General features: G+C 39.6%; 1 protein-coding gene across 3 annotated transcripts in view; it reads right to left on the bottom strand.

Moving 5' to 3' along the window:
• Positions 1-23,882, bottom strand: part of tbl1xr1a (TBL1X/Y related 1a) — a 167,409-nt gene that overhangs the window by 29,153 nt on the left and 114,374 nt on the right. For 2 of the 3 annotated variants that reach the window (XM_060834805.1, XM_060834807.1), the window contains 4 exons: positions 9,391-9,484; positions 6,921-7,018; positions 5,264-5,409; positions 2,697-2,916 (listed from right to left, as the gene is read on the bottom strand). In XM_060834805.1, the coding sequence (XP_060690788.1) occupies positions 2,697-2,916; positions 5,264-5,409; positions 6,921-6,978 (424 nt within the window). In that variant the 5' untranslated portion in view covers positions 6,979-7,018; positions 9,391-9,484. Of the gene's footprint in view, positions 1-2,696; positions 2,917-5,263; positions 5,410-6,920; positions 7,019-9,390; positions 9,485-12,568; positions 12,648-23,882 lie in introns of all 3 variants that reach the window. The other variant, XM_060834806.1, reaches the window with a different exon arrangement.

The following is a 23,882-nucleotide window of genomic DNA, read 5'->3' as shown; positions in this document are numbered from 1 at the left end:
TCAATGACCAGCTATGGTCACAATGTAGATTTCTGACCTCCTCAGGGAGGTCGATTCAGAACTCACTATGTGCCCAAAATCTCCTCAAAGCCATCCTCCTCCCCAAGCAATTGGCCATAATCAAATGTGCTGCCCATGTAATGGAAAATACAGACATCAGCACTGGCAATGCCAGAGCTGATCAAGTTGCCAAAGACACGGCAACAGTGCGCAATTCTATTAGGTCCTCTATGAACTGGCAGGCACTAAATCGATCACCTGCCTCAAAAACAACAGGCAAACCAGACATTGTTACGGTGCAGCATTTACAGGGGCTGTCCTGACCCAGAAAAACAAATACGGAAGACGCATGGGTGCTCGCACTCTGCATTAAATGGCCTCTGGATCACCCTATTCACCAAGCATGTATACAGGATGCTTTGTTACCAATGCTTATTGACTTCATACTGATATCCACCTGGGCAAGGTGGTTTGAAAGAGAGAGGAAATGCAAAGATACTTTCAGCTGCTAACATAGTCTCTAAAGTTTCTTCATTCACAGGTAAAGCACACCTTCGGACCACTGCCTGCCTCCACAACCTGATCCAAGTCCCACTCCACTTACCCAGCCCCTTGGAAGTGTTACCCATTGTACACTCAGCACCAAGTCACATTCCTGGGAACCTTGTTCAGCGCTTCTAATAGACAATTGACCTCGGGATGTATCGCACCCATTCTGCCGACCCCTCCTGCTCTCCCAGCACCAGCATCGACTACCCAGAGTAGGGGGTCACAATAGATTCAATCAGCCCCCCAGTCATGAACACGAAACTGATGAAGCTAACAACAGTGTAGTGGAGATCCATAGGGTTTTTTGGTCAAATAGCCTTCCTATGGATATTAAACAACGTGAGCTTTATGTTATTTTTTGACCATTTAAGGGATATAAAGTTTCACTGATCAAGCCAACAGTGGCTTTGTTACACTTGACAGCAGAATGGGAGCAGAAGCAGTAAAGAATACATTAAACGGTATGAAATTTGATCCCAAAAACCCTCAGACTCTCCAGATGGAATTTGCAAAGGCGAACACAAATGGCCAAAAGCAAACTGATGGCTACAACTAACCCCACAAATTATCACCCTGCCTTGGGAGCACACTTCATTACAAAGGACCCTACAACCCTGCAGCAATAAAACTGATCCCTGCATTTCCAGAGGCTTGGGTTCCCTAACCACTGCACACAACAGAACTGACCCCTGCCAGACGGGATTTTGTTTTCAGGATGGAATTTACTGAAGGAGATTTTGGATAACTGGCTCGTTTCCACTAGCAGAAGATGGAGAGGTCACTAAGGACTGTGGATTTAAGAAGTCTACTGGTGAACACTTTTTCCCACATGGGAGGATTCTGGGAAACCAATCTACTGCATGGACTGGTAATTATTGTTGTTATAATCATTGTATGTTATGTGTTAATAACTTGCTTAAACACTGGTTATCAGATTCTTATGAATAAGCTGGTTGTGTCTTTTTCAGCCCCATTTAGTTGATAAAAGGAGGGAATGTGATGTTAAAGGGTTAATTTGTTCTGCTGACGTCGAAGAAATTGGATGTACCGGGTGGGGGGTATTTTTCAGTCTTCTGGCAGGATGTGATAACTTAATCACACACTATTTGGAGAAACAAACAATCTAATCACACATTATTTCTGGAAATAATCAAATCATTTTACATTGTTTTTGGGTGGTATGTGCCTATAAGGGAGTGGCAGGGGGTTGTGTCTTGTGTGAATGACTGACTGTGATGTAAAATCTTGTATAAAGGGAGGACGGTTCCCTTGTTTAGAGAGCAACGTGAAGAGTGTTAAGTGGTCCTCGAAAAGCTGGTACTTGCTGAAATAAATTTGGCTGTTCACACAAGGTGGCATATTGCAGTTGCATAAAGCATATAAGAATTTCAAGGGAATCTCACACAGGAAGCAATGGGTACCTTTCACAGAAGCAGAATCCATTTGTGGACTATATTGCCAGCTGGGGTGCGGTCATCAGATAAATGTGAAATGATAGGAAGGACAATTAGTAAATGGGGCCAGAAATGGCTGGCAGCAGGCTACAGTTTTAATACAGAGCAAAGAACAGAATAGAATAGAATAGAATATAGCATCTCCATAGTCCGGAAGCTGGTCATTCCACCCATCAAGTCCATACTGGCTCTCCGAAGAATATCCCAGCCAGACCCACTCTCTACCCTGTAATCCTGAATTTCCATGATCCACCTAACCTGCACATCTTCAGGCTGTGGAAGGAACTAGAGCACCCGGAGGAAACCCACACAGACATGGGAAGAACGTGCAAACTCCATACAGACACAGTTGCCTGAGGCTAGAATCGAACCCAGGCCCCATCGCTGAAAGATATCACTGCTAAACACTGAGCCACTTGCTCCATCTGGCTCTCTGATATGGTAGGTAAACAAAATTCTGCAATATACCACTTGAAAGTAAATTTTATGGACTGCTCATATGACCTCAGTCGAAACTGACTGGGGTACACATGATGCATATTATGTTTTGTCACAGTCATTTTTTTTTCACAAGTGCCTAAACCAGGCATTAAAATGTTTGTTTTAAATTTATCCATTTTTTCCTAAAGATACAAAGAATCCCATGGAAAAGCATAATTTAAAGTGTACATTTTTGCTCTAATTTATACTTACTAGTCACTGTGTGTCCTCCATTCTCCTCTCCATTTGCAGTATTCTCTCCATTCTTTGCAGCACCTTGTTGACTGACTGCAGCTGCAGCAGCGGCTGCTGCTGCTTGTTGTTGCTGCAACTTGTCTCTATAAGCTTGCTGCCTTGTTTGCACCACGTCAGGCATTACAGCATCAATTAAAGAAAGGGACTCAATGGGTCGCCCATCAAATAGTGTGCCATCCTAGAATAAAAAAACTATGACTCAGGATAACAATCTTGCATTTCCTTAACATTAAAGCAAAATATTTCATCCATATAGTCTTGAATTGGATACCATGACAAAAAGATTACATAACAAAACAACATATACCAGACAACTTTAAGTAAACTGCATATTCACAATTTAGACTTTTTTTCGACATGGCAGCAATATATATTTTGTTAGCATGGAATGTATTGCTGATAACTCGCATGAAGTCAAAATTAAGTACAAAATATTAAAACAAAAATCCACAATACAAAAAAAAACTCTCTCTTGGATGCAGTTGTTTGCAAACTTAAATTCAACAGACTAGCAGACCTTATGATATAACTATTGTGTAAGTCAACCAAGTTTGTCAAATTCAGAATTGTAATTAGGAAACACAGCTGACTGGACACTGCATAAAGGACACTTAAAAGAGAGAAATCACAACCCAATAAAAGGCCAAAACAGCTTAACAACTATGATCAGAAAGCACTAATAACTTGTTGACATTAGCAAAACGATAACATTTAAGTTAGTACAAGAGAAACAGAAACTGGCTTTATTCTATACCGTGACATTTTAGCTTAATTTTATCAGAAACTAAATTCTGGCTATTACAGAAATGGGAAATTAATGATTCTCAACAGCTTGTATTTATGTAGTTGTTACAAGTGTTGCTAGAGTGAACCCTGAGCTGTAATAGAAGAGAGGTGGAGATGCACAGCAGATTAAGGAGAAAATTTTAAAAATCAGAGTACAAGGTGTTGCAACGAAAGGGTGCACTGTGCAATTGCTCATTTCAGAAAACAAAATGGGGACAGGGCTGATATACTTCTGAAGGAGCTTGCAAAGAGATTGGGATAATTGTAGAGAAACACAAGAATAAGGATAAAGTAAGCAAACATATGTCAGCAAGGAGAAAGGAAGTTGAATAAATGGTGATTAGGATGACTGAGTACTGTGCAGCATGAAGTTTATGAAGGCTGGGATGTCAGCAAATAGGATATTTAAAGTAGTTGAAGTTACATATAAATGTTTCACCTAATGGCACAAAGACAAGGATCAGAGACATGCAAAGTTGTGATATCAGAAGCCTGAAGTTCTACTTTTAATTACATAGAATAGTGGCATTTACATTCTGACTACCTTGAGTAAATAGCGCAGACAATGAAAGCAGTGGCAAAAAAAACATTAAGTTTATGGCAAGGGTTGAAAGCAATGCCCTCAACTACCACAATATACTCTGTAAGATCAAGAGAGGTGGCAGCGTGGTACGTCTTGATGTTAACTGCAATAAGGAAACTGCACTCATGCTTCTGATTGATGTAGGCAGACAGTATATTGATGAGAAAGAGTATGAGACAGGGGAACACATCCTTGGATTATTACATTGTAGGAGTATACAGAGAATCTGATACTGTAGGTGCAGTGGAATGGAGAAGAGATCAAAAAGTATTTGGCAATGATAACGTGAAGGACTGCCTAGGCAGGTAAGACAGTTGAGGTGTCAAGGAAAGAATGGTTCTCACAATGGCAAGAGAAGTCATCTGAGACATTGTGCAAAAGGCTTACATTTTGATTTAATATTAACTTGAAGTATTATACACTTGACTACAAACCTGTCAAACTTAAAAAGAATAAAATTTGCTCAGCTCTAAAATATATTTAACTAAAATATCAATTAAGAATTGACAAGTTTTAAGATTTTGAATTCAAATAAAAAAAACACCATCACTCAAAGGAAGATAAAGCTGCTCACATATCTGAGTTTTAATAAGAAATCAAACATTTGGCTAAGAAATCAAAGCATTTTCTTTGACGTTTAAAAACTTTTGTTTTGGGACATTATTTAGGATTTGTAATGGGACTATCAAAGGAATTTAAAGATAATAGCCTAAACTGTATCCAAGATAGATAATCAAAAAAAAAGCACAATCACTCAATAGTAAAACTTACATTCTTAAGTAATGAAAATAAATAATTAGCTAAAACCTGCCCCGACTGGAACAATTATTGCTCATAATTGATCCATCTTTTCCCTAAAATAATTGCAGACATTTTCAGACACAGAAGTGTGTACAACTCTTCTGTCCCAATGTATTTCTTTCACTTATTACAGACTTCAGTCAATATGTTTTATACTTGAAAAATATATTTCATTTCAAGCAATTCCATAAGAATAAAAATATATTTACGGGATGACCATAATTAGCATTGAAATTTTTAGTCAAGACTTTTTTTTAAAAAAAGCTTTACAAGAAAGCCAAATGAAATGTACAGCTCACACATTTTGTTTATACCATATTCTAGTTGTCCACTCCCAAATTTGCTGGATACCAACCTCATTGATACTGACTTCGGCCTCCACATACTGCAAACCTTTCTGTATGATCGAGATGAGAGCTGCTGGTGGCACGAGGGCACCATTAATATTGGACTGACTGATGTGACTCTCTATACCAAATGTGAATGCTGAATGGGAAAAACCTTTGATAAAAAGATAATGATAGCTTAAAAAATGCATTTCATACACACATTAGTAAAAACAGATTATTATTTTTTAAATCATATTTTGTTTCTCCAATGACAAATACTTAAATTATGAGACCAACTATTTTGTTTGTTGATGAACCAAATCAATGAATAGGTCTCGGAACAAAAATAATTCTCAATTTTACCTCAGTAACTCATATCAATATTGAGCTTTTAAACAAAATCCATCTAAAAATGGATTACGCCAGTAACTTAACAAATGCTTCCTACTTTATGAACTGCTCCAACACACAAAACCTGTTTTCAGTAATGGGTGATCAACCAATGTTATCCCAAATTTCCAAAATTCCCTGATTCTGGGACATCTCCCAGTATTTCCTCAAAAACTTCCCTATCCCACCCTATTCTTGCAGAACCCATTGTTTGTGCCCAATTCCACACAATTTTCTTTATCCCTATTCTTTGAATCTCCAATACTCTTATAACTTTAACCCTTCCAAAGGTCACAAACCCTAAAAGTTCCTTTCAGGACAACAGCACCTTTAAACACTAATCCAATATTCAAACCTACATAAAGAACAATAATAGTGTAATGTTAATCACTGAAATGAAACAATGAAGATGAGATGTGTGAAAAGATGTTAGCAAATGTGTAGTTTAGAAATCACAGTGCTGCGCATACTGTACATATCCTATCTCAACTGTTGACATTAGTTTTAAAAGGCACATGCACAGCAAGTGTGCAGAGGCCTAGACATTGCAATATGAAGTGCTTATTCTTCAGATGCCACGTTGTGTGCTGTGTGCATAAAATATCATGCAACAAGCATGCAAGTAGAACACCTTTTATACACAGTAATCTGAAGCAGGCATAACACTTTACATATGTAAACAAGGAACCATGTACTTACTTCAGATCATTTCATCATAGAATCCCTATGATATGAAGGCCATTCAACCCACAGTCTGCACTGACCGTCTGAAAAGCATTTCATCCAGACCCACCCTATCCCTGTAACCCATGGCTAATCCACCTAACATGCACATCCCTGGACACCACGGGCAATTTACCATGGCCAATTCCCCTAGCTGGCACATTTTGGGCTATGGGAGGAAATGGGGAGAATGTGCAAACTCAACTCAGTCAGTCGCCTGGGGCTGAAATCAAACCCAAGTGCTTGGCGCTGTGCAGCAGAATACAAACCACTGAGTCACCGTGCCATCCCATCAACACTAAATGCACAAGTGAAATTAGTTTTCAAAAAATGGTCATCAACAATAAAACACTGCCCTGATTAATACATTGAGGAAACACCAACAATCTCTCACTCTCCTTTTGACAGATGACCTCAGTGACTGGTCTATAATCCTTACCCCCTCCAATGCACCCTGAGCTCCAGGGTCAGCAAACAATCAATCAGTCACTGTTTTTTTCCCTGCCAAGATCACAGCTAGAGATAATTCAAACATTTCAAAAGTCCTCTTTCATTACTTTCCATACTTACCAGACTCTTGCAAATATCTATATACCAGAAAGTTGACCTCATCACTGCTAATACTCATCTTCAGTCACACTTAAACATCAGGTCATTACAGCGTAAGCCTATATATTAAAATAAAACAATGTAAGAGTTGCTAAATCATTTGGTAAATGTACTACAGAAAATGAGGTTTATTTTCAATACAATTTCATTTCTATTTCAGCTCACTAATATGCAAGAAGATTGTTCCATAATAAACTATTATACTTTGATTAAATATTGCTCAGCTGCGATATCCTGAACAGCAGCTGCTGCAATTCAATCTTCTAAAAGATTGAATTGTTCAATTATCATAAACTTCTCCGGTTTTACTGTGAAATGTGCAAGCCAGAGCTTCCACATTAACATTTCAATATCAATTTGGCTATTCTTAAAATTATCTATTAACCACTATATAAAAATCACAGTGTATATAGCATAATTCTGGAATATATACGACAAATAACGTTATACATCCTACACAATTTAGGATTCAGCATTCTCTAGCCAAAACATCTGCAAATTGTACAGGGGCATATTGCGTAATGGAACATTAGAATGAATAATATAGTGTAAAAGTAACTGATAATATATTCAAAATATTACATGCCACAAAAATTCAATCAAATGTCTAAAAACAAAATGCAGTTTTAAAGACTACATTCATTACAACTTTCACAATTGCATGGACTCCTCAAGTGTTTTCCAAATGTATTTTTCAAAGAGCCACATGATTGAATTATGAAAGTTACTTTTGTGGCTGCTGGCATTCATACCTGTAGTATAACTCCACAATATGTTTTTTTAAAAATTATATTTTTTGTTACTCTTCTCAGTCTCAATCATTTTGTTTCTAGGTCTCATGCTCTTAAACAAAATCAAATTTTGCAGTTATCAATCATGGGGTTCATGGCCACATTAAGATATCTTGGGAATTTGGACTGAGCGCTTAATAATTACCATGATTTTCATGCCTATTTTCCTTAAACTAATACTTGCTGGGGCAAGGCCTGGGATATTCCACGCAAATTATGAAGTTATAGACTGTCTTTTTGTTTAATCTGTTAATAAAGAAACAATCATCATGCAGTCAATATATCTAGATGCACCATGTATTATTACAATCTTGTGCAATGCTCAAAAGATTTTCTTGAGCTTTGCAACACAAACAAGGAAGCACTTTCCGAAGTTGCAAAAACTGGAGCTTCTCCCAGTCATTTGCAGTTTGGGCCAGACCTGAGATTGGCTATTACTTTCCTGGCTGCTTTTACGAGTCACAAGTCAAATGCAGTGTCCTTGCATGCAGGGAGGTCAGTTTCATCAAAGGTGATATTTGGGAGGATATATACAGCTGGGCTTGACCTCTCAAGAGTTTGTTTTAAAGGATGGGAGCAAGGGGAGTAACACCCACAATTAAGGTATTAAACAGAGCGATGAACGGACAGACCGGGGCACCAGTTCACCTCCATCTAAGCCTCACCCTTGGAGTTGTAGGCTCACCCTCAGTGTGTTGCTGCTACTTTTCTCAATTCGCTCATTCTGTATTTCTCTCTGGGTCTGTCGCTCTGTGGTTGAGCTGAAGACTGACCTCATGAGGTGGTTCATCAGCTTCTGATGTCACTAGATATGTGGTTTCACTGACCACCTACCACATCGGAAGACTTCAATATTTCACCTTGCTACAGCAAGTGATCATTCTCATTGTGCCCTACTAATCAGCTACGTTCACATTTTGCTGTGCAATCAATGACAATTGCTGCCATTTTACCGCTGACCACAAAAACCCATGCTGGTGTGTTTTGATTTGAACCACACACACTGCCGTGTTGATACTTTCTGGTGATTTTGAAGAGTTCAAGAGAAACAACAAGGTTTACATTTCACTTAGAGGGTCACCATCTAATTACCTAGCATACAAGTTTAAATTTCAATATATATTAGTGCCTGTTACAAAAGCTAGCCTTTGTCTTGAGAGTGCCTAAAACAAAAACTGAAAAGTGCCTCAAATTATAACAGGACTATTTAAAGCACTGTCCCAACATTGTTGACTATATTTGTTTACCAATCATTCCACTAGAAATTTGTAACTAAGCACACTGAATTTAAAAGGGTCGCCCTTTCTCAAGAATAAGTCTGAACTTTGAAGGGAGGACCCAGATTAGATATTATGTAGACATATGATCTAGCAAGCCCTGGATAAAAAGATTGCATCTTGCATCAATTATTTTCTCTTTGAAAAAGGTGTGAAATATGATTAAAACTGGCTTTTCAACTTCCCTCCAAAACAGTTGTAGTAAATCACCACTGTTGTTTCTCAACAATATTAGTGCATGCAAGAATATTAGTAAGCCCCTTTAAATCTAAATGCTGTCAGAAGAAAATTGTGTTTAGCCAAGATAAATACATTCAGAAAACCAATAGCTGCATGCTCTTTAAAAAGATCATTAACTCTCACCTTTCATGAATAGGCTAGCAACACATTCTGAACACTCAAGACAATTAAGGATATATGTTTCACGTCACCTTCGGTCACTAGACATGTGGTAAAGCTAGAAAGGAAAAACAAACAAAATGTGTTACTAACTTTGTGCAAGAGTTCAAAAAGGAAAATGGAAGCAGCACATGTAGTAACACCAATAAAGCTTTTAAGTACGAAGAGGACAATGTGCATCACCATTTTCTTCCGTTATCTACCAGCAGCCTTTTGTTCAGATTTTCGCAACAATTAGGTATTGTGAAGTAAAACCCCAGCAGAATTTTGCTTTGATTCAATAAATATGGCCTGAATTTAAACCCAAGTTGACACGATGAAAAGGTCATCGTCTTAAATGTTACACATTTACTTTCTCAGACAACAGGAAGAACAACTTTTAATGTGCCATTTTTGGGCTATTATTTCTGTTCTAATTCTTGGAATCAGAGTTTAGACATGATAGATTTTCACGAGGTCTGTAGTCTATCAGATATTACAGATTAAAGCTTTTAATTAACTACTTCCTTGGATATCAAGCCAGAGGTTCTACAGGATAAAATACAATATACAACAGGAAAATTAAATACGAGTGCAGGTTAATGCCAGCTAGTGAATACAAATATTCTGTAAAATAGAAGTGTTTTAGTTTACTGCCCCAATTAATTCATTATAACAAAGGCATATTCAAGACCATATGAACTTTTGAGAAACACTATGTATTATTCTCACGTTCTGTTGAATATTCAAGCTCTCATCAAAGTATAAAGGTTATCAGCACAGTAAGTGGCTATTTGACATGCTGAGTCCGTACGTACAAACAGTTTACAAATCAAAACTAATCCTTGCAATCTCTACACCCCCTCAGTTCACAAGCCTCATTCCTGATGAAGTGCTCTTGCCCGAAACATCAATTCTCCTGCTCCTTGGATGCTGCCTGGCCTGCTATGCTTTTCCACCATCCCACTCTCGACTCTGATCTCCAGCATCTGCAGTCCTCACTTTCTCTTTATCCTAGCAATCCCTGTTTTGCCTCCCAAGAGCTTTGTACCTTCTATTTATTAAAATAGTGAATAGGCAAATGAAATTCAACATAGACTAATTAGATTAGATTAGACTTACAGTGTGGAAACAGGCCCTTCGGCCCAACAAGTCCACACCGACCCGCCGAAGCGCAACCCACCCATACCCCTACATTTACCCCTTACCTAACACTACGGGCAATTTAGCTTGGCCAATTCACCTGACCCGCACATCTTTGTGACTGTGGGAGGAAACCGGAGCACCCGGAGGAAACCCACGCAGACACGGGGAGAACGTGCAAACTCCACACAGTCAGTCGCCTGAGTCGGGAATTGAACCCGGGTCTACAGGCGCTGTGAGGCAGCAGTGCTAACCACTGTGCCACCGTGCCGCCCACGTGCTGAGACTATCAATCCAAGATAATTCATTTTATTAAAAATCCACCGAGGGACTTTAGAAGAAACAGATTAACCACCCAAAAATTTGGAACCTGCTGCCACAAAGAGTGTTTGAAGTTAATAGGATAGGTACATTTAAGGATTGAGAAAGTTTGTCACCTTACATTTGACCTATCTGCTACACACATTAGAACTAAACAGGACATGCAGGAAAGTGCTTGACCAAGTGGGTGGGGCATTTGCTCAGAAGAATTAAGGATATCTGTTTTAGTGTCAACGGATCGGTGTAAATAAAGTGATAGCATTGTTCACTTGTGGAATGTGCGGCAGTATTTTCTTTTGACCCCAAGGGCTAGAAGCTGTGTATATTTTACAGTTGGATGCTGGATAACAAATTCTGGTTTATATTGAAGACTCTTAACAAAACTCATATTCAATGTGGAACATGCTCGTGATAGAACAATAGTACAACACAAGAGAGAGCGACACCCCGAGAGAGAGAGAGCGCGACACCGAGAGACCGACAGACACAGGACAGAAGCTGGTGGACAGATTAACCCTTTGTGGTCTGCTTCGAGTGTACACTTGCTTGTCATGGATTGAGTGTCTTGTGTGTTGTTCTCTGGAGCTTGAGATCCAGGAATGTTATGAAATTAATTTGCATTTTGGGAATCTAAGAGATGTTTAGAAAAGCCATTTTGTAGGACAAATGGTACTGGCATGTTAGCTGAGCGAGGTTACCTCATGACCTTTTCCACATAGTTTAGAATCGTCTCTCTTTATGATATACTATTAAAATGGAGCTTATCTAGCTAAGATATGAGGCCAGGCTTGATCAGGGTTTCCAACTTTGATGTGAATGTAGCTTAATTAGTCAATAATTTTCTCTTCCCCTCTACAAACTTTGGCCATTTTATCGCTGCTTACCTGATTAAGGACATGTGGTTTTTTTTGGTAATCTAAGTAACAATTTCTGTATGAAGATAGCTTGTTTGCAGCAATAAGGGGAGGAGCCTGAGAGCTCTTAGGGGTAAGAGCTGGTGCCATTACTCTGCTAATGGTTTTAGAACCTTAGCTTAAACCTGGTTTGTAGGTATCGATGCCATTGTTAAATAAAGGTAATAATTTAAACTAAACTGTCTGTAAGAGTTTTGTATTCCAGACTACCTTAGGGTGCAATCTCCAGGACGAACTAAGACAAGCTTATAGGTCAAGTCCATTCGGGATTCCCTGAGCCGTCTCGATTAGGTACTTTAACTGGATCAACTAGACATGCACTTGTAGAAGAGACTAGATGGCAATGCCAATAGATTTAGGTGATGAAAGCCAAGGAGATTTTCATTAAGCATAAACAGATCCATTGCACCATATTACCTATTTCTGTTTCACGTGAGAATGGCCTATTTCTGTTCATTAATGAGAGTACTGTATGTCATTTTGGTCTCCTTATCTAGAGGCAGCTTTTCTGGCTATGGAGGGAGTGCAATGAAGGTTTACCAGCCTGATTCCTTGGATGACAAGTTTGACATATGAAGAGGGGCTAGATTAATCAATACTGTGGTCACTGGAGTCGAGAAGAATGGATGTGTCCAGGAAAGGGAGAGAAGAATCTCAGAAACCTATAAAATTTAAACTGGACTAGATTGGGTAAACATATTATGAATATTCTTAATGACTACAGAATCTAAAACCAGAGGTCACAGTTTTAAAGATATGGGATAGGATTGAGATGAGGAATTTACTTATCCAGAGATTAATGAGCTTCTGGCACAGGGTTGGATGCAACTCGATAACTTTCACCTCACTGACCAATTGCATCCCCTATGATAAACAAGAAAAATGAGCAAGCATTGGATGCGCAGGTCATCACAGGAACATGGTTAATTAAGTAAATCTGGGACAGAAATCCCATCATGAAACTTAAAAATGACAGCTAGCCAATTTCATGCAAGATTTTGCCCTATAATGTTAACATATACGTTTAACCTTCCCCAGGCACCTTCAAAAGCAACTAAGCAATCTAATTCAACTTCACGATTTCTAGTTATGTAATAATAAAAATCGTTTATTTTATTTCAGTGCATAATGATAGCAACTTTAGCATTAAAATTTCGTAAATGCCTTACTTGCAAATACTAACACTCAGATAACAGAAGGAGGAGAAAGTGAGGACTGCAGATGTTGGAGAATCAGAATCGAAAAGTGTGGCGGTGGAAAAACACAGATCAGGCAGCATCCGAGGAGGAGGAGAATCAACATTTCAGGCATAAGCCCTTCACCAGGACTGGTGGTTGTGGTTAGAGGGTGGGCTGAGCGATAAAAGAAAATGGAGAGGAAGGTAGCTGGGACGGCAACAGGTAGATGGAGGTGGGGCGGTGGAGAGAAAAGTCAAGAGGCAGTGAGTAAGAAATCAAAGCTAGGTTACAGAGGAAAGTAAGCAGACCCTCTGCTTTGTCTTCCAGTTCCCCCTAGTTTGACCATCATGCCACTTCCCCCTATTGTTATGATCCTAGTCGATATTGCTGGACAAGTCAGCTCCCAGATTGAAATATGACTTGACAGATTGTATTTTGTTTGGTTTTTATTTAACAAGGTGGTGTTTCACTGAAATACAAGCATGCACAGCTGCCAATTTGGCTTTAATAACAAACAGAATTTTATTATGTAAAAAGAAAGAACAAAATAAAACAAATGCCTTATGTAACAATTTTGAAAGTGTTCAAATTAAACCATTAAAAACATAATCCAATCTGTGCTGTCACCATGATTTTGCAATCTCGTGAGTAATCAGTCACTAACAAGTATGATTGTGTGTCTTGGAAATTCACGGGCTCTGTGGGCCCTCATATGGCTGATGAGTCTGATCACAGAGCTGCATCTTTGACCACACTAGCGATACTAATATTGTTGTGCTCTCTCTCGCTCCATGACTTATTGTTTCATCCTCATGCCAGTCTGGTCTTCAATGGGCTGCTATTTTATTCTCCTGCCAGTCCCTCTGTTATCTCATACTCAGGCCTGATCTTTTATTCTCCCACCACTCCTCTCTGTTCTTGCTCTCTGGTCTGATCTATTCCTCCGCCAATCTCCTGTGCCCACTCCTATATTCTCTCAAAGGGCTGACTGTGCCGTTATCTCAGGCCTGCTCTTTTATTCTCAATAGCTTCACTGGGCTCTTGTCTGGTCTGTTCTTAATGCTCCCACCAGTCGCTCAAAGTTTATAAGTGCTTAAAGGCTTGGCAAAGACAGCATTTAACCAAATTTCTCCCGACGTGTTTGTTACCATGGTTAATTGAGAACTTCATCGAGAATAAAAATCTTCATTCATCAGTATATATGTCTTATGTTGGCCTTTAATCACAATAAATAAAAGTACTGAAGTTACCATGAACATTGCAGAGCTGAGAAAATTTATTATCAATGTCTATTGTCAAATCATTATTAATTTACAAGACTTCACTTCAGCAACAATTCCCTACTAAATAGAATGCTTTAAATGGATTATGGACACCAGAGAAGAAATAAACAATTACAAGGCTATTGACATACTTAGAAATACAGACAATTATAAATAAAATCTTAAACACTTTAATATGAATTTTTATAGTCAATTAAATTCCCAGAAAGTTTTGGATAGAGCGATAGGCAGATTTTTTTTAAAAGCATAGAATTTTATAGTGGTCCGCGCAACATGGGTGGTAGCAATTAGTTAGGAAAGGCCTATCTCAGGTTTGGGAGCAGCTCGCAGCATTGTTTGTTCTGATGCTAAGTGGCAAAGTGAGTTCCTTGCTAGACCGCAGTAAGTTACCAATTAAGGGGATCACTTTCCAATTAACAACCAACATCCTATCAGTTCAAATGAACTAAAGAAGTGTGACAGTGAGAAATCTCAAAATGGAAATAAGACTGGGTACATGGTGACTGTGATGAGCCTCCATGTCACTTGGCAGCAAATAACATCTCAAGGCACAGTTCAAATGCACAAGCCTCATGCACCCCTCATCCATGGATGCCAGCAAGTGATATTTGCCAAGCCCTCACAATTATCACATCACCTCTGATTCACTTGCAGGTCAATTAGGAAGCACAGGTTTACATAGCAACTAGCACTGAAAGACAGCAGCCAGACTGTGCAAGGACAAAGCTGATCTCACGGATGGGACCAGGATGCATGTCAGGGCTCCTTGCTTGCTCTGTCACTTCTCACTCACTCATCACCTACTTGCAGCAATCATGCCTCTGCCTCTTGTTGAAATGCCAACTTATTAACAGTAATGCCATACTGACATTCTCTTTTGCTCAGACATACAAATTAGACAGATTGCCAGTAGGGATATGTGCAGTATTACACATGTAAGCAATCAAATAATCATATTGGAAACTGGTGGCGAATAATCCTCAGTGAAGCTAGGGAGGTCGGCACGGTCATGCATCAGAGTCAGTCAGTCAGTCAGAGGCACAATGTGCAGGCATCCCAGTGGTTTGGCCATGATCATTCATCAGCTCACTATCAGGGGATCTATCTAAGTCCAGGTACAGGGTAACATTCCCTCCTGTATAGCTGACAATAGATGTCAGAAGAATCGCGTATCATCAATGCAGGAGCTGAGGATACTGTGGTCAAGAGTACGAACAATCATATCTAGGGGCTGTTCATCAAGAAACTCCAAGGTCTGGTGAAAATCCAACCCTGGGCTACACCTGTCGGTCATTATGGAATGTGCAAGCAGGAGGAAAAGCTCACTGCCAAAAGGGGTGTGAGCATCAAGGCTGGGGATGGGTGAAGGCAGATGCATTTATGGAAGTGGGAATGAGAATTAGGGGTGGCTGTGTTTGGATTAAAGATGTATGGGGAATATACAGACCTAGTTAGGGGTAACTAGTTGTCAAATATGTCAGACTAAACGATAAGGTGGCTAATGGAAAATTAATATTATGCCTGTGTCAAAGTGAAAAGAAAAATTCTGCTCCTGTATATATCCACAGAGATGTTCATTCTAGCTTTACAATTTTAGAAAATGAGGAATGCTTGCAACAAATACTAACTGCAACTCATTTGTAATCTTTTGACACTAGACCTTCAAATAAATCGGATCACTTTTGTAATTTAGTTTTTCCATGCAATGTGGGTTTCACAAGCAAGGCCAACTTTTGTTGGTCATCTCTAAATACCCTTGAATGGAGTGGCTCGCTAGGCCATTTCAGACAGCAGTTAAGAATCAACAACGTCGCTGTGGGTCTAGAGTCACATACGTGCTAGATTAAGTGAGAATGCCAGACCTTCTTCCATTTGGACATTATTGCTGAATGGTTCCCCTTTCCTACACTGTTACCCACCTGCTAGCATGTTTCAATAACAGAGCCAGAGAGACTGATCATGTGATTGGAGGAGCTGGAGCCTTGAGCTTGGGAGATACAGAATGTGAGACTGGAGGAGCAACCCTCTACAAATTCTCTCTCCCCACAATAGCTAACACTCCAATCAAACTCTACATTGTTTTCCTACTCCCACCAAGACACTTGTTCTCTAAGAGGTTTTTGCAACATAATTACAGTGTCTAGGCCACAAGATCCACATCCAAATCCCAGCTGACACAGTGGTGCTTCATAACAGAGTCATAGGGCTGTATAGCACAGTAACAAACCTTTTGGCACGCTGATCAGATATCCTCAATTAATCTAATCCTATTTGGCTCATATCCCTCTAAATCCTTCCTATTCATATACTCATCCAGATGCCTTTTAAATACTCTAATTGTACCAGCCTCCACCACTCCCTCTGACAGCACATCCCATATGCACACCACCCTGTGTGAAAAGTTGTCCCTTTTAAATCTTTACCTTCTCATCTTAAACCTATGCCCTCTAGTTCTGGACTCCTCCAGCCTGGGGAAAAGACCTTGTCTATTCACCCTATCTATGCCCCCATGATTTTATAAATCTCTCTCCTGGGACAATAGCCCTGGCGACATCCTTGTAAATCTTGTCTGAAAAGTTCTGTTGGAAAAAAATTGAAAAGTTTGAATTTTAAACAGCCTTTGGACCAAGGAGAAGCCAAAATGTAAGCCATAGGAGGAATGATTATAACACTCATTTGTTTCCCGGTTTCCTACAAGACTATCAAGACCGCACACCTCAACCAGCTCACACTGTGGAATACAATACTATTTCAGGTAGTCTAATCTAAGAAAATCACATCCTTGGAAATGAGTTAGGAAATTAAAACCTGATTTTCCCTAATTGGCTGACTGCAAGCAATTGGCTGGTATCCCAATAATAATCTCTGCAGAGGTATATGTGAAAGAAATTCGTAGAATACACAGACAAGTTCAGGAAAAATAGGTGAGTGCATACAAGGACAAAAAGGCCACGATGGCCTAAAGAGCAAACATCCCATGGAAAATTAATGAAGAAATAAAAACGCAAAAAAGACTAGACAAAATATGAAATAGAACACTGAAAAACAGATAATTCCAACGTGTTCGAGACATCAAAATGGGGAATTCTGGATCACCGTAATGTTCTCTTCCCCAGGTGCATTTTGATTGAACTACAAACATTTATTTAAATTACTTAAACTTCAATTAAGCTATGCTGGAAGTTTACACATTTATTTTCATTCACCAGATTTATCAACTCTGGCAAATTTCAAATTTACGCACACAAAATTGCAATATAATTCAGTGTTGTCTCCATTTCTTGATATGATTATACCAATAAGACATGAGAACAAACTGCACTCGAGACAATTCACTTAAACACTGACCCTTTATATTTCTTGTTCAATCATTGCAATTCAGTACATCATAGCCTGGTAAACATCCTAGCTACTGATATTTTGTTGTTAATGTTACAGCGTGCATGCAGACGAAGTTGTGTGCTCTTATTATATAGTGTATTTTCATTTGCAGTTACCAAATATAAATTTCCTATATGCCATTGTTAAAGCTGTTACTCTGGAAGAAAAATGCATCATTGATTTGAAGGGCAATTAAAAAAAATGACACTTGGATTATAATACTACTAACTTATAATAAAATATACATTTAAAATAAAAGTTTCCATTCAAAGACACGCAAATAAATATCACTTAATTCAATTGTCTTAAGTAACATTATGAAGCCTGTCAAAGAAGTATTGACTACCCTCAAAAAGTAGTTGAAAATTGACACAAACATAACCTCAATTATTCCACTAAGATGCTCAAAGTCAGTTACAGAACATCTAATATTATTTGATAACATTTCACAATTTGTAAAACATACAATGGTTGCAGGAGAGATGACAATTCAAGACAAAAAGGTTCAACAAATGACAGCATTTATGTTGACTTATTTTTGAAAGACAAGAACCATAACAGAAAGTCCCACTAAACATTGTTGCAAATATCTACTTCATGGTTCTTTTTAAAACTATGGAAGCAATTTTTCATGTCTGATAGATGATGATTAGAAAACTAAAGCAATTAAAATGCTGGAAATTGCCCAATACCAAAAGATGACTGCAGCAGCGATTAGCATGTCTGCCTTCCAGAGCCAAGGACGCGGGTTCAATTCCAGCCTCAGACGACTATCTGTATGGAGTTTGAATAATCTCCCAGTGTCTGCATGGGTTTCCTCTGGGTGCTCCGGTTTCCTCCCACAGTCCAAAGATATACAGGTTAGGTGGATTGGCCAGTGTCCAGAGATGCACAGGTTAGGTGGATTAGCCATTGGAAATGCAGTGTAACTGGAACTGGGAATGTGGAGGTAAAGGTTCAGGTTGGAATGCTCTTCAGAGGGTCAGCATGGACTCGATGGGCTGAATGGCTGTTCCACCCTGTAGGGATTCTATAAAAACGGTAGTTCAAAAAGTGACCCATGTTGGTTTATTAAAATCAGAAAAGATCAAACTCTAAAACTGGAAGTGGGATGACTTAACTGGAGAATTGGAAACGTCTGCCATATCTGTAAGAATATGGACAGAACAAAGAGAGATTCTTAATATTAGGAGTTAGAGCTAAATTATTTTAAAAACAAACCATTCAGTAAACATTGTAACAATGTAAAACCAATATATTTCATCATCGATTTTTGAAAAGATTTGTAGCACAGGTTAAGGTTCTGGATGTAGGTTTGCTCACTGAGCTGGAAGGTTCATTTTCAGAAGTTTCAACACCATACTAGGTAACATCTTCAGAGTACCTCCGGACGAAGCACTGCTCATGATTTCTACTTTCTATTTATATGTTTGGGTTTCTTTAGGTCGGCAATGTCATTTCCTGCAGTGATGTAATTTCCTATTCTTTTTCTCAGGGGGTGGTAAATCGGGTCCAAGTCAATGTGTTTGTTGATTGAGTTCCAGTTGGAATGCCATGTTTTTAGGAATTCTCGTGCATGTCTGTTTGGCTTGTCCTAGGATAGATGCTTGTCCAACGTAGTGTTTGTTACAGTTCTTGCACAGTATTTTGTAAATGACATTAGTTTTGCTTGTTGTCTGTATAGGGTCTTTCAAGTTCATTAGCTGCAGTTTTAGTGGCTTGGTGGGCTACCATGATGCCAAGGGGTCTGAGTCGTCTGGCAGTCATTTCTGAGAGGTCTTTGATGTAGGGGAGAGTGGCTAGGGTTTCTGGACGCATTTTGTCTGCTTGTTTGGGTTTGTTACTGAGAAATCGGCAACTCATTCTTTCTGAATGCACTGTATAGGTGATTTTCTTCTGTGCTGCAGTGTGTGATGGCTCATTGGAATAATGTTCTGATGAAGCTTCGTTTGTGGATGTTGGGATGATTGCTTCTGTTGTTCAACATTTGGTCCATACGTGTTATTTTCCTGTAGACACTGGTTTGAAGTTCCCCATTGGCTGTTCACTCTACTGTGACATCTAGGAATGGCAGTTAGTTGTTGTTTTCCTCCTCTTTAGTGAATTTTATGCCAGTAAGGGTATTATTAATGGTCTTGAAGGTTTCCTCTAATTTGTTTGTTTACTGATGACAAAGGTGTCATCCACGTAGCAGACCCAAAGTTTGGGCTGGATGGTTGGCTGAGCTGTTTGTTCAAGTCTCTGCATTACTGTCTCTGCTAAGAACCCTGATATCAGAGATCCCATGGGTGTTCCATTGGCTTGTCTGTAGGTTTTGTTGCTAAAAGTGAAGTGGGTGTTAATGCATAGGTCCACTAGCTTGACGATGCTGTCCTTGCTGATGAAGTTGGTAGTGTTTGGTCTATATGTCCCTGGTCAGACCACACTTGGAATACTGTGTCCAGTTCTGGTCGCCCTACTATAGGAAAGATACAGAGGCTTTGGAGAGGGTGCAAAGATGATTTACCAGGATGATATCTGGACTGGACTTGCCTTATGAAGGAAGGTTGAATAAGCTTGGACTTTTATCTCTGGTGAGGAGGAGGAAGAAGGGAGACCTGATTGAGGTATACAAGATAAGGAGTGGAATAGATAGTGTCAATAGCTAGAGACTTTTCCTCAGGGCAGGATTGACTGGTACGAGGAGTCATAGTTTGAAGATATTCGGAGAAAGGTATAAAGGAGACGTCAGAGGTAGATACTTTATGCAGAGAGTTGTGAATGCATGGAATGCGTTGCCAGCTGTGGTGGTGGCAGCAGAGTCATTAGGGACATTTAAGTGACTGCTGGACATGCACATGGATAGCAGTGAGTTGAGGGGTGCATAGGTTAAGTTATTACATTTTACATTAGGATTAAACCTCAGAACAACATTGTGGGCCAAAGGGCCTGTTCTGTGCTGTACGTTTCTATATTCTATGTCTTTAGGTTTTCTAATAGTGTAGTCAGTGTTTCTGTGGCCAGGTTGATGTTGATTGATGTGAACAGGGCTGCTACATTAAAAGGAGCTGAAAATGTGTTGCTGGAAAAGCACAGCAGGTCAGGCAGCATCCAAGGAACAGGAAATTCACGTTTCGGACATAAGCCCTTCTCCAGCATCTGCAGACCTCACTTTCTCCTGTTACATTAAAGGAGACCATTACTTCATTCTCTTCTATCTTGGTGTCTTTAATGATCTTCAGGAATTCTTGGGTGAGTCTTGGGTAAGTATTTTAATCTTTGGTGTAGCTCCTTGGCCAAACCAGGAGCCCCCCCTCAGACCCACAGTTTCGCTACCTGGAACACCAACTTACAGATTGGTTTAGCTCCTTGGCCAAAGACTAGCATGGCTTGCAAAATTCCTGTAAGATAGACCTGTTCAGTGAGCAGAGTAAAAGAATGAACTTCAGCATGGAATAGGAAGGATGCTTAATCGCACTTTGGATCTTCTGAAAAAACAAAAGGAGGATTGTGCAATTTGAAGCTGGTGGAAAAATCTCTAGTGGTCATCCAGAATCTTATGGTGAAAAAAGTAACCAGATTAGCTTGGAAAAACTAAAAAAAATAAGAAACAAACATCTAAAGTGAAGTTTTATCTCAGAAAAAAGCTTGAGCTGGGGAGAATTAAAGACTGTTTCAACTACACTCTGATATACTTATAGCTGGTCCAGAGAGATGTACATAACTTTGACTAAAGCATGTTATAAGATAATTCTTGACAGTGTAAGAAGTAAACTCAATTGCATATGTTATAAACCGTATAAAGTGAACAGCGCTTGCTTAAGTCCTTTACATATAAAATAATTTGTGTTTTGTGGAAAAAGGATGTTATCTTGCAATATAATTCTGATGATTAAATGAAACATTTGAATTTATTTTTAGATATTACCCACACTTCACTGAAAAATGGTTACGATCCAATTTAGCACTGGCGTCAATTTAACGTCAACCACAAAAGATTGACATTTCACTACTAATAAAATTTTAGCAATAGTTCAAATTTTACACTGGAACAAGTCTTTGAATGTAGTGTCTGATAAGTGAAAATGAAAATTTTCATTCAGCATATCTAGAGGGGAAATGGTTTTAGGTTTGGAACTGGCTACTATCTGGTTGTGACAACCCTCTCAACCAAACATACAAAAACAATTTTGGATATGAACCAAAGTCAGCTGTTAGCGAAGCCAAATGCTGTAAGAAAATAAAATCTTTTAAAAAATTGACACTAGTTTAAGATATTATTTTATGGATTAAAAATCAAAGACACAGTCAATAAACTGTAAGACAAACCCAACTCCGAAAAGACAATGACCTGCAATTTCCTGTGTATTTGTACTCACACGACCAGCAAAATGGGTGCAAAATCAAGTAGATGGCCTAAAACATTGTGAAATTTGAAAATACGCAAGTGATATCCCCCTCTATATTGTAGTATTATACATTAAATTCAACATCCAAATGCCATTTAAAATTTGGGTGAAACATACTGGGATTCACGTGAAAATTCAACATAACTTGATATCTGCAGGTTTTTTTTAAAAAATGTGGGTTAACCCAAAAATTCTCAACACTTATTTGAAGACATCCTCCAAATCTTTTGCTTCAAAACGGGCAAAATTTTATGAATTTTGTTACCTCTTTCTTACATCGGAAATGTAACAAAGTTATTACACCAGTTGGTACATGCTAGCTTGCGTAATTGCATAGAAAAGGTATTTGATAAGGTACCACACGTAGGTCAGGCAGCATCTGAGGAGCAGAAGAATCAGTAATTCAGGCAAAAGCACTTCATCAGCCCTCCATTCCCTCCACTCGGATCCCAACCTCACCATCAAACCAGCAGATATTTGGTGTGGTGGTGGTGGTGGTGGGGGGGGGGGGGGGGAGGTAAGCCAGTGGTAATTTGGCACACTGTCCTCTACACCACTGAAGCCACACGCCAACTCGAAGACACCTCCTCCTACTGCCCCCTTGACCATGACATCACCTCTCATCACCAAACCATCATCTCCCAGATCATACACAACCGTATCACCTCAGAGGATCTCCCACCCACAGCTGCCAACCTCAGTCCGGGAACCCTGAATCATCTGGTTCTACCTCCTACCTAAGATTCATAAGCTTGACTGCCTCGGTTGACCTACCATCTCAGCCTGCTCCTGCACCACCAAACTCATCTCTACAAATCTTGATACTGTCCTATCCCCTGGGTCCAATAACTCCCCACCTATGAGGCTGAACTGGTCCTCACCCTCAATAAGTTCTTCTTTCAATTCTCCCATGTCTTCCAGATCAAAGGGGTAGCCATGGGCACCCGCTATGCCTGTCTCTTCGGTGGGTTGGCAGAATGGTCCATCTTCCACAGCTACACCAGCACCATTCCCCATCTTTTCCACCGCTACATTGAGGACTGTATCGGAGCCACCTTGTGCTCCCACAAGGAGATTGAACAGTTCACCAACTTCACCAACGCATTCCACCCTGACCTTAGGTTCACCCAGACAATCACGGACAGCTCCCTCTCCTTCCTGGACCTCTCAACATGGACATCTTTTGCAAACCCACCAATTCCCACAACTACCTGGACTACATCGTCTCCGACCCTGCTTCCTACAAAAATGCTATCCCTTATTCCCAATTCCTCCATCTCCGTCGCATCTGCTCCCAGGAGGACCAGTTCCACAGATCACACCAGATGACTTCCTTCTTCAAAGACTGCAATTTCCCCTTTTATGTGGTCAATTTTGCCCTCCAGCACACCTCAGCCACTTCCCGCGCCTCCGCCCTCAAACCGCAACAAGGATGGTCCCACTCCGTCCTCACCTTCCACCCCACAAACCTCGGAATACATTGCATCATGTTCTGCCATTTCCGCCACCTACAAACGGACCCCACCACCAGAGATATATTTCCCTCCCCACCCTATCTATATTCCTTAAATAGAAAAAAAGCCCATGGTGTTGGAGGTAGTATATTAACTTGGATACAGGACTGACTAATTAGTAGAGCAGAGTGTTGTGATTTGGGGCAGTTAGGGATGTGAACATGTGCGTGTCACAGGGATCAGTGATTGAGCCAACATTGTTTACAATATGGACTGGATGAGGAAAGTGAATGCATTATAATCAAATTTGTGGATATTTCAAAAAAGGTGGGAAGGTAAATGGAGAGATGAATGCAGGTAGGTTAGACAAGTGGGGAAAAAACTTGGCAGATGAAGTATGATGTGGAAAAGTGTA

This window comes from Hemiscyllium ocellatum, chromosome 13, assembly GCF_020745735.1.
Source record: "Hemiscyllium ocellatum isolate sHemOce1 chromosome 13, sHemOce1.pat.X.cur, whole genome shotgun sequence".
NCBI classification, from domain to species: Eukaryota; Metazoa; Chordata; class Chondrichthyes; order Orectolobiformes; family Hemiscylliidae; genus Hemiscyllium; species Hemiscyllium ocellatum.
This window is presented reverse-complemented; position numbering and strand designations above follow the sequence as displayed.